The sequence below is a fragment of the Tympanuchus pallidicinctus genome, unplaced genomic scaffold, assembly GCF_026119805.1.
Source record: "Tympanuchus pallidicinctus isolate F22 unplaced genomic scaffold, pur_lepc_1.0 scaffold16, whole genome shotgun sequence".
Classification (NCBI taxonomy): Eukaryota; Metazoa; Chordata; class Aves; order Galliformes; family Phasianidae; genus Tympanuchus; species Tympanuchus pallidicinctus.
The window spans coordinates 13,691,796-13,705,688 of record NW_026294679.1 but is presented as its reverse complement, the minus strand read 5'-3'; the positions used below and the strand labels follow the sequence as shown (position 1 = coordinate 13,705,688).

General features: G+C 31.8%; 1 protein-coding gene across 3 annotated transcripts in view; it reads right to left on the bottom strand.

The window, feature by feature from the left end:
• The window catches only part of LOC128077672 (adhesion G protein-coupled receptor A3-like), a 252,454-nt gene that overhangs the window by 99,688 nt on the left and 138,873 nt on the right, over window positions 1-13,893 (bottom strand). For all 3 annotated transcript variants that reach the window (XM_052677159.1, XM_052677160.1, XM_052677161.1), the window contains exons 11-12: window positions 11,553-11,714; window positions 7,900-8,115 (exon numbers count right to left, since the gene is read on the bottom strand). In XM_052677159.1, the coding sequence (XP_052533119.1) occupies window positions 7,900-8,115; window positions 11,553-11,714 (378 nt within the window). The remainder of the gene's footprint in view (window positions 1-7,899; window positions 8,116-11,552; window positions 11,715-13,893) is intronic.

Here is a 13,893-nt window from a genome sequence, read left to right as displayed (position 1 = left end):
GAATGTGTTCCCAGTGTGAACATATGAATCAGCATATCAATATTCATTTAGTTAAAAATCCATTTCTCAACAAGATGAACTCAAGAGATACAATGCCTGTATTTTGAGATACTCAGTGAGACTGCTGTCATCCACTCTTACATCATATTTTAAAAGTGTAAACACATGACATTCAGTCTAAAATGGCAGATAAGAATGAAAAAAAAACAGAATTAGGCAGATCTTCTAATAATCCAAGCCTTGTCATAAAGTTTTGGGTTCTTGTTGATCATTAAAATCGCAGAAATCTTAAACACACACACTGCCCAATTAAGTAATTTCTTTGTAAGCAGCAAATAGCAAGACAACATTTGCACTACAAATAAATGAAATCAAATTTCATTTCTTACATTATGGAGACATTTATGAAGCCAAAGGCAGAATACTAGTCTTTTAATGAATGAACTCATTTGTATAGTAGCCTTTTTATAAGCCATTTCAAAAGAGGTATTCTCATAACACTCGGTCTATATTGTGCTTGAAATATAGAGTACTAACAGTCCGGACTTAAAATTTGCATTCTATTGCTGACTTCCACTACACGTTCAGTAATAACTCCATACCTGGCTATAATAAAAGCCTCTGAAAAACTGCCACAACATAAAGAAATTGTCCTGTAGACACAGAGAAAACTATACACATATTGCCCTATATACAACATAGATTCTACCCCCACGAAACAAAACAAAAAACAAAACCACAACATTTGAAAACATTTTATACACGACCTCAGAAACTGCTGCATTTGCCTTAAGTATATCCCTCACACCTGTGCCATTGGGCACTTCCTCCCAGTTATCACATACAGGAAACTGGAAAGTCATTAAACAATTAGTGTTTCTAGGGGAAGATCCACACCCATTAATCTTCAAAGTAATCTATTCTAGTGAATGCTTTGTCAGCATTAAACTATTTGTGTTCTAAAATAAGTCAACAGAAATCGAATCAACCAGGAAAAAAAGTAAAAGTAAAACTTCTGTAGATACTCATGTAGCTACTATATCTATCAATTTAGAAACTAGAAATATCTTAACAGCAAAAATAGGCAATGAAGTTAGCCAAACATAGTGAAAAAGCTATTGAATAACGAAATAAAAGTATTTAATAGATTTTGAGGTGTTTCCTCTTTGAAAACATAGGTCTTTGCCATGGAAAATAAAACAAGCATTTGAAAGAATTAAGTAAGCATCACCATTTAACTTATAAATAGAGTAATAAAAATTAAAAAGTTTACTATTAGTATAATAACAAAATCAGAGTAGGGTTATAATTCTTGAAATGTCAACAACCAGGAATTTTGGTAGTACTCAGTTTTCTAGTTGTTCATTATTATCTTCCTACCATTAAGTTAACTTAAAATATGTTCTAACAATTAATGTACTGTGTTATTAACTGTCACAGTGTCGATGTTTTTCTGTTACAATATTTATCTTAATTAATGTACAAGCCATTATTTAACAGCAGAATGCACATGAGGGAGTCTGGTAATTTTGCTTCCTTCTTTTGTAAAAGAAAATAATCTTCCAATGCCCTTTGGGAAACCCCAAAGAGAACTTTTCTGTAATGAGAATGATGGTGCAGAGAATCAAAAAGAAAAGTTTTTCATGCAACCATTGTAGATGAGAAAGTGAGAGCTTATCTCTCAGATATACAATGAAAACACTCATAAAATCAACATGAGTCATGTTAAATTTATGAAAGCAAATGTGAGTTGAAATAACAGAAATTTATATCACATATAAGTTTGTGCTTTTCCAAGTCCTTTTGTTCTTATATTTGTTCTTTTTCTGTATAAGTTGTTCAGATTACTTTTCACCTCCACATAGATATACAAACTAAAACCCTAAGCTGTACACAGCAAGAACAGAACTTAATATCAGTTAAATAAATATAAGTTTTAAATATTATATTTGTACCAGAAACATCAGAACAGAACCATAAACAATATAATACAGAAAATTTGGCTGATGTTATTTGCAGAATTTTTATATGCTGAAGTGGCAAATGGTAAGATAACAGGGACATGAGCTTATAATTACATTTTAGCTTTTTTTTTATGCTGAAACCAGCTATGAAATAGAAGAACACAATACAGTACATTTGCCTACTTAAAAAGAACATAATTTCAATTGACATACACTGAACATGACTATTGACATACATTGAACAATGTATTGACATACATTAAACAAGTAGAACTACTACAGAAACACTTCTTCATACCTAATATATTTGATGTTGCACAAGCATGGATGGTATACTTGTCCTATTTCATTTTCTCCATATTTAGAAATAGCAGGATCACCATTCACATTGTAAAAGAGCATGGGGTATACATGCAGAGTGAAGAAGGACTATTGTATTATATTATATATGGTATACAGAATTATTTATGTCAAAGATGTCATAATAGGCATAAATATATACAGAAATTGTCTGAGAAGGAATAGTAGTAAGCAAGTATAGACATGTAAAGTTGTGCTTTTAGGATTTTGGAAGAGAGGGAGGTAGTTTGTCTTATATGTATTTGATTTTGAAGTGAAGTCCACCTAATCAACTGAATGACAGAAACTTCACTTTTTACTCAGTGTACAATCACTAATCAACTGCAAGCAAATTCATGCTCACACAGAAAATATTTTAGATAAAAAGCACATAGAATAAACATGAAGGGATGAAAGCAGATAAAATAAACTTTAAAATCTCTTAATCACATAAAGACATCTGTTTTTGACAATACCAACAAACCACTGAAAGAGTAGATCTAGAATAGTTACTGTAAAATTCAAATGCATAATTTATATCCAAGCAAACTTTCCCTGAAGTTCCCAGAGTAAATGCACAAATTAGTGCCAATAGTCAATAAAAGAAGAGCAAAATGTTTTGAGTTCTAAGACACAAAAAGAAAGGAGCAGGCAAAGAAGAAAATGGGAAAAAATAGATAATTCCCAAAAGAAAAGGAAAAGGAAAAATTATAGTATGTAATGTAAAGAGTCTTAACTTGATCATAATGATGACACTTGGAGAAAAAAATGCTTTGAAACCAAAATAAGTTATGATGTTGTGTTTATTGGTACTGAGTCCATTGCATCACTGTAATATTCACTGTATGTAAACTGAGAAAATAGGTGGGATTTTTTTTTTCCTGGTTTACTGCTTCACTTGGCAATATTTTGTTTATTTCTGCAGTCATAAAAGCTACAGATTCAGAAAAAAATAAAATGATAATCTTGTAGCAATCTATGTTGTACAGACATAATCAAAGTTTGCAATGTTTGGTGATAAAGGTGCTGTAATACTCTCTAACAAATGATGCATGCTGAGTAATTAGAAGAAATCATAACAGAAATGGTGATGCCAACACATTCATACTACACATAAGAACACAACTACTGTACTCCAGAAGAAGAAACACAAAATTATCCTACTGACCTAATTTTATTGTAGGTAGTACAGTAATATTTTGTTGGGTGCCTTAGCTAATACTTTGTTAGTATGATGTATGTGATTATACAACGTTGCTATGTGAATCTTCTCAATAAAAGACTGGAAACATTTATACTTTGTTTTGTTTTGTTTTTTTTAAAGTTTAAAATTGAATGAAGAAGTATCAGGACTGGGTGAACAGTTAATCTGACTGATTGGATCAGAAAAATTGATTTAAAATAGCCAACTCCTGTGAAAGTTGCTGGAAATATTTTCATTTTGCATTACATTTTAATTGACTTCACTAATTTTACACATTTCTTTGAACTTAAAATTTCCTCAGCTGATCTTTTTCATTTGCCCTCAAAAATGCTGTACATGTGTTCTGCAAAATGTATGTGTAATGGATAAGCAACTCAATCAAGGTAGCAGAAAGAAAGAAAATACTTCACATAAACATGTTCACATGTAATTAGAATACACATAAACCTCTGTTAATGAAAATGTATGAGGCACTGTTCAAATCTTAAAGTCAAAACTACCTGTTTATTTAGTAGTACCATAGAAATGAAACCATTTTGGAACATATAACTGGGTAAACAGCACACCTAACACTGCCTTAGAAACTTCCAGTATAAATTGTAATTGTTATTTATATAAGAATTAGCTTTTGCATTAATGAGTAAGTTAATTATTGCACAACCTACTAGACAGCTTCTAAATTGATATAATTAACTATCTATAAAGATTAGGAGCATTTCACATACACTGAGTTGCAGCGAAAGGCACTTTTATTTAAAGGCCAATTAGAAAGCAGGTCTTATGCAGCTTATAACTTTTCCCTTCATAGTTTCTCTTCGGGATTTTCTGTGCTTTATCGCAATCAAAGTAGTGGGAAGTAGTAGAAATCCTTGCATCAAGTTCTTCTGTGAAATCCTGCCAAATTTTATATATGAATGTACTATAAACTTTTACATTATCTTTATGGTTTGATATTCAAATTGACTTTATGCAAGAAAAAAGCTTTTTTTTTTTTTTAATACAACTTATGATTATGACTATGAAAAAATATTTCTATAATTGTATAATGACTCAAAGTTATATAAGTAAGTGATCAAACAATTTTGTCAAAGCACTTTCGATTTTTTCTTCATTATTAGTATGGCTAGTATCAATGCTAACACCAACTTTTAATGTTTTAGCATATGGACATCACCTGCAATGCAATCTGGTAAATCAAAAGACCTGTCTGGCTCATAAAAATATAAAGACTAAATAAAATGTAATAGTAAAATGAAATATATTGAGGATATTTAAGTGAAATTTGAATTTCAGAAATCAGTGATTACATGGAAAGATACAGATTATTGTTGCTCCCCTGAACTCAGTCCTGCATGAAATGAACAACCAATGAAACTAGAGAGAGATGAACAATTTTACTCATTTAACATTTTACAGAGACACCGAAACCATGAATTACGTTAATAAAATATTTTCTTAAAATTCCAAGAGTGAATACTGAGTTTACAGTCATCTATAAACTTAATGTTTAATTGTGATAGGCAGGACATTCAAACAATTCATTTTAATGTAATTTTAGTGAGATGTAATTTTAGTGAGGCAGAGGAAAGAATTAACTGTATAACTGATATCTTTACACACTGGAGATAGTTTATAGGATAAGGCTAGAACAGGGATTATGTTCAGACTACTATATATCAAATGGGAATCAGACAGCAGACTCATATTCAATAGCATTAAACTCTTTTCATACTGTCTGAGTTCAAGTGTTACAGTAGCCCTGTATTTGCCTATCAGTACTGGTATCCCTACAGTACAGTCAGGCTATGGGGCAGTGTATTAGTAGCACTCCTCTAAGTAGGAAGACTGGAAAGACACCTTTAGGCCTATTTAACCAGGATCAAAACATACACTGTGTCAAAATACAAGCCACTGTATCATAAAACAGGAACATATAACTGGGCCATGTTTTTTCATCCGATAGAGTTCAGGTAGGCAATGAAAAATGTCTACTTCTAACAGCAGAAAGGGGATTTAAGACAAAGCAACTGGGTCTAAGCTCTACAACAGCAAAACTTTTGATCTGCAGTAGTGATAATTTTTTCAGTCTTTCAGATTGTTTATTGACTGCAGAGCCAAAATGAGATTGAAAGATAAAAATCTGTGCATCACACTGAAATAATATTTTGCCTGAGAGTATTTTTAAATACTGCAAAATAGTCTTTCCACATACACTGGAAAGGACTTTCCACGTATTTGAAACACAAGTTGATATACGCATATTTCAAGTTATCTCCCAACGTTTTTAAAACCTCTTTCAGTATCTTTTAAATTATTTAATTTTCAATTATTCTTGTTAATTTTATTTTTTCCTTCAGTATTTCATCCCCTTTTGGGGGCTCTCTATTTCATAATACGTAGATCAGGTTAAACAACTAATAGACAACTACTTACTAAATTTGTAGCAATTTCCTACTGGTGCCTGAAAGTATCAGTATAGGCTAACTACAAAAAATCCGATGTGTTATTTAGAGAGCTTGTGATTGCTTACTTAGTCCTCTCCCATCAGCTTTCCACAAACTGCTTTATGAATGTACACTTTTTCTAATTCATTAGTAGAACTGGCCGTCAACAGATCACTGTCATAAACAACTGTTTATACTTAGTGAGCCGATGACTTACAATGTTATACATTTGAAGAAAGATAAAGTTTTTGTCATAAAACAGTAAACCTCTTCATTCAATGAGCTCTTTAAGGACAACCTTTTATGCTTTTATTAGAAGTAAATTAAAGTTATAATTATCATTTGTACTTAGGAATTTTCATTAGATTTTTTTTCTTCTTTATGATTAATCCTATGCTAAGTAGAGAAAGATTCTAAGAATAAGTTCATCATCTAAAATGAAGTTCTAAGTAGTCAGAGTAATGAGTACTTTAAAATACAGTGACTAAATTTTGAAAACCAGCAACTCCCACCTCTACCACAAACTCTAGTTTCCTGAATTTTATACAACACTATGAAGTAGGTTTACTGTATGCCTCCACAGAGAAAATACAGAATTAGTGTGGCTTGGAATAATGACAAAGAATTCTATTTTCTGTAATCAATTACATTTATACAATTTGTTCTATTAAACTGTGAAGAAAATAACATAAGGAATACAGTTCATTTCAGAATGAGTTAAAGGAGTGCTTAGTGTAAAAGTTACAGAGAACAATGAATGGAAGCTTCTTGCTTTTCAGGATTCACGTATTACATTACAACCTAAGTAAATTTTGGTCTTTTGGCCATGAAACTAACATCTGAATCTTCTGCAGTGTGTTGTTGAAAATTCAGACATGAGATCTAGTGATCTAAAATGATAATAACATCACTTCACACAGGATATATATCATATACTTTAAAATTGCTTCGCAAAGTTCTAGGTAATCTTCTTTCATGCAGACACTAGAATTTCCTTTATATATGTTTTAGATTCAGCTCCCTGTTTTAGCTTTTAGATCTCTGACATTTGGTTTTCATCTTATAAATGTCAATCTCCTCTTTTCAGACAACTGTCTAGGTCATCCTAGACAGACAAGTGAACAGTGTCCGCAGAGGAAATTAATTCCATTGCAGGAAAAAAAAAAAAAAGAAATTCCGCCTCTTCTTCTATTATTTAGACAGCCTCTTTTTACCAGAGCATAAGTTACTGCCACATCTCTGCCTAACCTGTACAGAAGATTAAAATGCACCAAAGAGAAAATAACTTCAATCAAAATAATTTCAAAGTTCAATAAACTGGTAGTATTATCCAGAAAAGTATCATTTTGTCATATTAAGAATTTCAAGAAATAAGGCTATTAAACTGAGATTCAGCTGAAGGATAACAAAAATTCAACTCTGCAAGACTTAAATTTAATAACATGCTCAGCCAAATGCAAAATTCCATTTCCTACTAGATCAAAACTTAATTGTTCCACTTCATTATTTGATATTAACAGTGTGTTCTATTAACAGTCTTATTATTGTGTTTCTCGGACTACTACTCAAAAACTGCAATGTAGCACCCTCCCTCTGCATAAAGTTCAGAGAAAAAAGAATGTAATACTGTTTAGTGGATGTAAAGATAATTTCCACTGACTTATTAGTCTGAAAATTTCTGAAATGTAAAATCCAGAGAGCACTTCACTAAAACAAACACTGCCAAATTACTTCAAATAGATTGGTTACACGTGGAAACATTTTCAGAACTAGACCTGGAGACAGAAAGAACAAAATATTTACTTATTTATATTCACATTCTGCATTATTTGTATAGGATATGTTAGAACAACAAAATACCCAATACAACATACTAAAGCAATTTAAATATTGAAATTATTATCCACATTCAAAAATTTAAACTATACCTGTGACTGCACTGACTTACCCTGGTAGAAGAATTCAACAAGGAACCATTCAGATTGCCAGTGTTGCACTTGAAATTCAAATGTTGATCAGAACGGGGATCTGCTTCCCAGCTTCCCAAATCATGTACAACTGACTTGTCAACATTTGCAGGTATTTTTTGGAAGGCAGTGCAAGTCATTCCCATGAAATTAGATGGCTTGATCATAAAGGCCTCCAGAGCAATATTATGAGATACCTGTCAAAGCATATTGAAAAGCAGAGATATTGCTAACTCATTACTTTTAATTACATATAATTACATGTGTATTGTGTATTTATTGTACATACTTTATAAAGATTGTGTTTGTACATGCTTCCATACATAATGCATATGAGTAAGAAAGAAAATGGAACATATTTTTAAAAACTGATATAGAACTCTACAACAGTATGGACAGATTGCTTGAGAACTTCATAGGTATAAGTAAAAAGAGATGACAAGACAGCTAATAAATATTTTAAAATACCTTTATTTCTCAATCTGTACCAGTTTTGCAACTGTGCCATTATCAGCTTCAGCAGATTTAATCTTGATTTAAAGCAATACAGATATGAAGTCAATTAGCAAAAGCAGTAGTAGAAATTATTTTTAAAATGGACAAGGATGTGTTCTGTGCCATAGAAATGAAATAGAAAGATGCTTAGCTATTTGTTAGATGGATTGATGGATTGAATGAATGTCTTTCACAGATCACATTCCATTATCATGTTTGCATAGTGCTATTATCCATATTACCAGAATCAAGCTACATGTCTCAGTTAAAACTTCTTTGTGGTAATGCATTTCTAAAACCCTGGCTAGAGCCATTTAATTATTTAGAACTTCAAGCTTTGTGCTGTAGAATGGAAATAGAACTAGTTTCTTCATTCATATTTGTGAGACGATGATAAGAAAATGTCAGCTGGAGGATATTGTAGTGACAGTTCAAGTGATTTCACAAGGAAGCCCTACTTTCTAAATTCTGAATACAAAACTCTTTAAACATTAATCTTTTCATTTTCAAAATAATCCTATGGCAATGTTTAAATAGTGTGAACACACTGTATATAGGAACAGACGGGTAAAATAGAAGTTGAAGCTGTTCCTTATTAGGACTCTCAAATGAATTATGAAATGGATGTAGATGAATGCAGAGCAAAATTATCCATGGAAACAAGCATCTGTAAGAAAGGTACATGTTACGAAAAACCATGAGCTAATAATTTTGAGTTGGAGATATAGAAAATGACAATGTGGAGTCCATTTTCTAAACCTACATGAAGGCAAAATGGCCAAAAAGGATCCTTATAGGGGTAATACAAGAATAGTACAAAGTGGCGAAGAATAAAACCAAAAACAACAACAACTATATTGCAATTATAATTAAATATTCTGGCTTTTATCAGGTGGAGAGTGAAATGAACACGCCAAAAGCTGGTCCACACAACAACCTCATCTCTAAATTGGATAGATATGGATTGGAGAGAGATGGTGCATGGACTATTTGATTGATAAGGAATTGGTTGAATGGTCACAGCCAGAGGCCTGTGTCACAGCAAATCTGTGGTTGCCCTGTCCCTGAAGGTGTTCAAGGCTGAACTGGATGGGGTCCCAGTCCCTGATCTGGTGGATGGTACCTAGCCCACATCAGAGGACAGAACTGTGTGGGAATTTAAGGTCTCTTCTAAGCCAAGTCAATCTATCAATCTTAAAGACCCCTGACAGGACTAAGGAGACAAGTTTTATCATCCGCTGGAAGTCTTCTTTCTCAAACTGCAGATCTGACATAAGTAAACACAAAAATATCAGCAGAAGTAAGTACCTCAGAACAATACTGAAGGGAAATTAATTTGGGATACACCTTGCTGGCTGTGCACAGGGCCTCTGTGCGGGTTTCAATACCCCAGGGTGTATCTACAATATATTTTGCAAGAGAGATTTAAGAAGATCTAAATGACTGTTTCCATGTTGGCATTTTTCTGACCTCCACGAAATGGAAAACCATTTTTGTCTTCCAAAAATAACATAGGAATAACAGCAGAAGCCACGGCTTCCAGTTAGCTTCTCAGTCTATAGGGAATGCAGCTGTGCATATGTTGTAAAACTAACATAATTTATCAAGGTCCGTTTTTTTCAGAAAGTATTTTATAAACCAGTGGCTACTTAAGCTTTGAGGGTTTTATGTGCTGTTGTTTGAAAGAAAAAAAAAAAAAGGTAAAAAATAGAAAAAAGAGGTGAAAGCAGATGCAATTTCTGCATATAGTCTTCTGGCTGGCAGAAAGAACAGACATGTTTGGTATTGTGTGAGATGACAAAAAGAAAAACTCTACAGCTTTGTTTATTTACAAATTGCACTGAACCATAAACTAATTATCCTTCAGAAAACTGCAAGAAGTGAAAAATATAAGGCACAGTAAAAAGGCTAGAGACTGAGATCTATATGTCAGTACAGAACATTGCTGTTTACAGTAATGTCAACTTCCTTCTGAAGCAGTAACAAGAAAAAAAAGACCTTTGGCACTTGACATTTAAAAGATACCTTAAGTATAAAGCAACAGAAGCCTCCTAGCTGTCACATTACAATATACTTCAAAAAAGCAAATTATTGTCTCTGCATGCTTAATAAAAATAAACAATTCTAGCAAATTTGATCATTTTATGTAAAAGAGAATTAAATAAAAAAAAAAAATCCAAGAAGTTTTGTCAGTTTATTCTTCAAGTAGAAGAATACTACACTATACTAAAATTATACAGCAAAGGGACTAAAGTCATTATGCTGTTCAGCTCAGCATGTAATTCAACTTGGTCCACATTTCCTTTTTTCAATATTTTTTTAAATACTTTATTGCCCTAATTTAAGCTAACACTGATTTCACTTCTCTGCAGTATCTTCAACAAAATAAAAATAAAATAGAGCACTTGACAAAATAATAAATGTTGCTTAAAATCAAGATAATTAAGAGAGTAATAAGGCTTTGAAATATTTATCTAAAATTCTATAATTTCCAAGCCTTTCTACCTTCCACATATTTCTACCACTTAGATGTTAAAAGTGACAAAGACAGTTTCTCAATACCCAAATGACAACTCCTCAGTATACAAATGACAAATTCATGTAGGTGGAGAACAAGAACTAAGTACAGTTACTTCATACTGCTACAGCTTGCTTCTAAATAACACTGACTGCAAATTAATAACCTTTATGACATCTTTTTAGAATATTTTCTAACTGCTTTAGAAAGTGTTATCTAGACGCCTTCCTGAAAGGTATATTGAGAACTTTAAGTAATAAGGGAGTGTCCTGTTTTTTTTATTATTATAAATTTCTCACTCAATGTATCCCTTCCAAAAAGAAATCCAAATACTATAGGAACAAAGCGCTAGGAAAACTAGAAATATAGTGTTGCAAACAGTCTATTGTAAGAATAAATATATAAAAGCAAAGCCAAGCAAAATTATTCTTAATATCATCAGAGATTCTCAGGAAAATGTTTCAGTGTTCCAAACAGAATCCAGGAAAAAAATTCTACAGAATCCAAGTATATCTATGCTATGCTGTGTCTTGTTCTTCTCTACGTAGAATTTAGAAATAAAAATTACAAAGAAAACATTTTTAAAATAATTTTTGACAAAAGTGCTTTGTGATTTTATACCTTCGAAATAACTTGAATGTTGCTGGTCAGTATTTGATTTGCAATGTGTTCCACACACCGCACAATTCTGGTGCAGGCTTTGTCTTCCTTTTGAGCCATCCACAACACATGGTCATCAACAGACATTATATTGCTGGCAATTTCAATGAGAGCATCCCCTATCTGAAAATTAAAAAACAAACAAGTATTTTCTGCAAAATACAACAGTAGGAAGTAAGTATGCAAAAACACAACTAAGAACTGGGATTGTATTTCTTTTATTAACCACATTCTGTTAAGAAAATTAGATGTACTGAAATGTAAATACCAAAAAAATAACAACTCTACTACCTTCAAAAAAAAATAAAAAAAAAAAGGTATTAGTTCACAATTTTTAAGTCTATCTACAAGACACACCACAAAAAAAAAAAAAAAAAAAAAAAAAAAAAAAGAGGGGGGACACTTTCTCTTAACAGTATTCCAGAATTATTAAACTCTTCCTTAAACAATTAAAAATTGGCCATGATCCTCTAAAAACTGCATTATAGTTAATAAAAGAATCTTGCGGGGGAGAAAGAATTTATTTGAAATAAATTACAGACTTAAAAGTGCAAATTTGAGATATAAGTGAAGTGTTAATACAAACCTGAAGTATCTCACTGGCTATACAGAAAGTATGAGCTTATAGTTTTGTGTATTTTAATTTACTTTTCTGACTAATTCTATTTGATATATCCCAGCCTTTGTCAAATGATATTTTGGAGTTTTTAATGTGACTATGTGTTTCAAAATCTTATTAGCTTACTCAATTTAGAAAGAATAACCTTCACTGTGAGTATTTTTGGTGATGCTTTCAATTAAAAATTAAAATATTTACTTCCAAAAATTTTAAAACTTATTTTTCGGTAAGATGGTAAATGGTAAATCTGAGTTTACCATTATTTTTGAAGGTTTGTGACTTTCTAAGAAACAAAGACTTGCCAAAGGTACACAAGAATACAGAACCTGAATACAGAAAAAATGACCAAGAGAGAAATACAACTTAAAAAACCCTTAAGAGGCTAAGATGTCAAACTGATAGGAACAGAAAAATAATGCAAATACACAGATAATTCAGTGGAATGTAGAAAGAAATTCAACATTGGAGAAAAATGTTTAAGAATAGACAAGCTATGGTTTTTTTTTCCAATAAAAAATACATTTCCAATAAAAAATAAAATTTCCAATAAAAAATACATTTCACATGCATTGAAAAAGAGAGATGAATAATCAGACATTATATGCAACTATTCCTGAAATATTTAATGTATTTTTGAGCATGTGATTACTATGTAATTGTAGATGGATGTGACAATGTGAAAAATAGTTATGGATATAATGAATAATAATAAAACACATTTAAAGATTGATTTATGCAAAAAGATTAAACTATGCACTAATAAGGCAAGCAGTAATTAACTGAGGGCAGAACAATTGGCTATAAATATAAAAAAAGATGAGAAATAAAAAGATGTATTAATTTATATTATAATTAAATACATCATTGAAGAATAAAGGCATGACACTAGAAATACAAAGTTTTTGGCTAATATATGTACATATTCCTGGTAATTGTCCTTAAAGCAGTTGACGCTTTGAGAGATGAAACCAAGATGAGTCAAAGTACCACTAACTTTTATTAAAATGTACAAAGGCTGCTCCAAAAGTAATGCCTCCCATTTTATTATGTTGGTCCACAATATCAGTGGCAGATGTTGGTGCTATGGTATTACAGGTTGAACCTTTCTGCCAATATTCCATTACATTTCATTGCTGTGTGATGGATGGCAGCAGAAGAGCAGTCTGACAAAATGGTGATTGATATGGAGTGTATATGAAGCAAAGGTAGGTCACTGAATTCCTTCTTCTGCAAAAAATGGCACCCACTGACATTCATCAAGGCCTGCTGGACATTTATGGAGACCAAACATGTGGATATGAGCACTGTGAGGCAGTGAGGGGTACATTTCAGCAACAATGGGTCACCTCCTCTGGCACAGATGTTTAAAGTTATTTTGAAAATCACAAAAAAAGAAAAATCAAAATAAAAGAATGAAACAGATGAATGAAGACAGTGTTCTAAATTATGAAAACAAGAGATTACAAAATAAGTGATGTAGAAATAAGTGGCAGAAATGGAGAAGCTTCAGTACCAAAAACCAGAAACTGAAACCTACTCTAAAGATGGAACAAATCAACTAAGATATCAGAGATGATGCTCAGTTTTAATGCATAATGCATCAATTGCTTGTACAAGAAAAATAAAGAGGCCTCATGGATACATTCAAATATTTCTTTTTGGATATTTTTTTTTTTTTTTTCC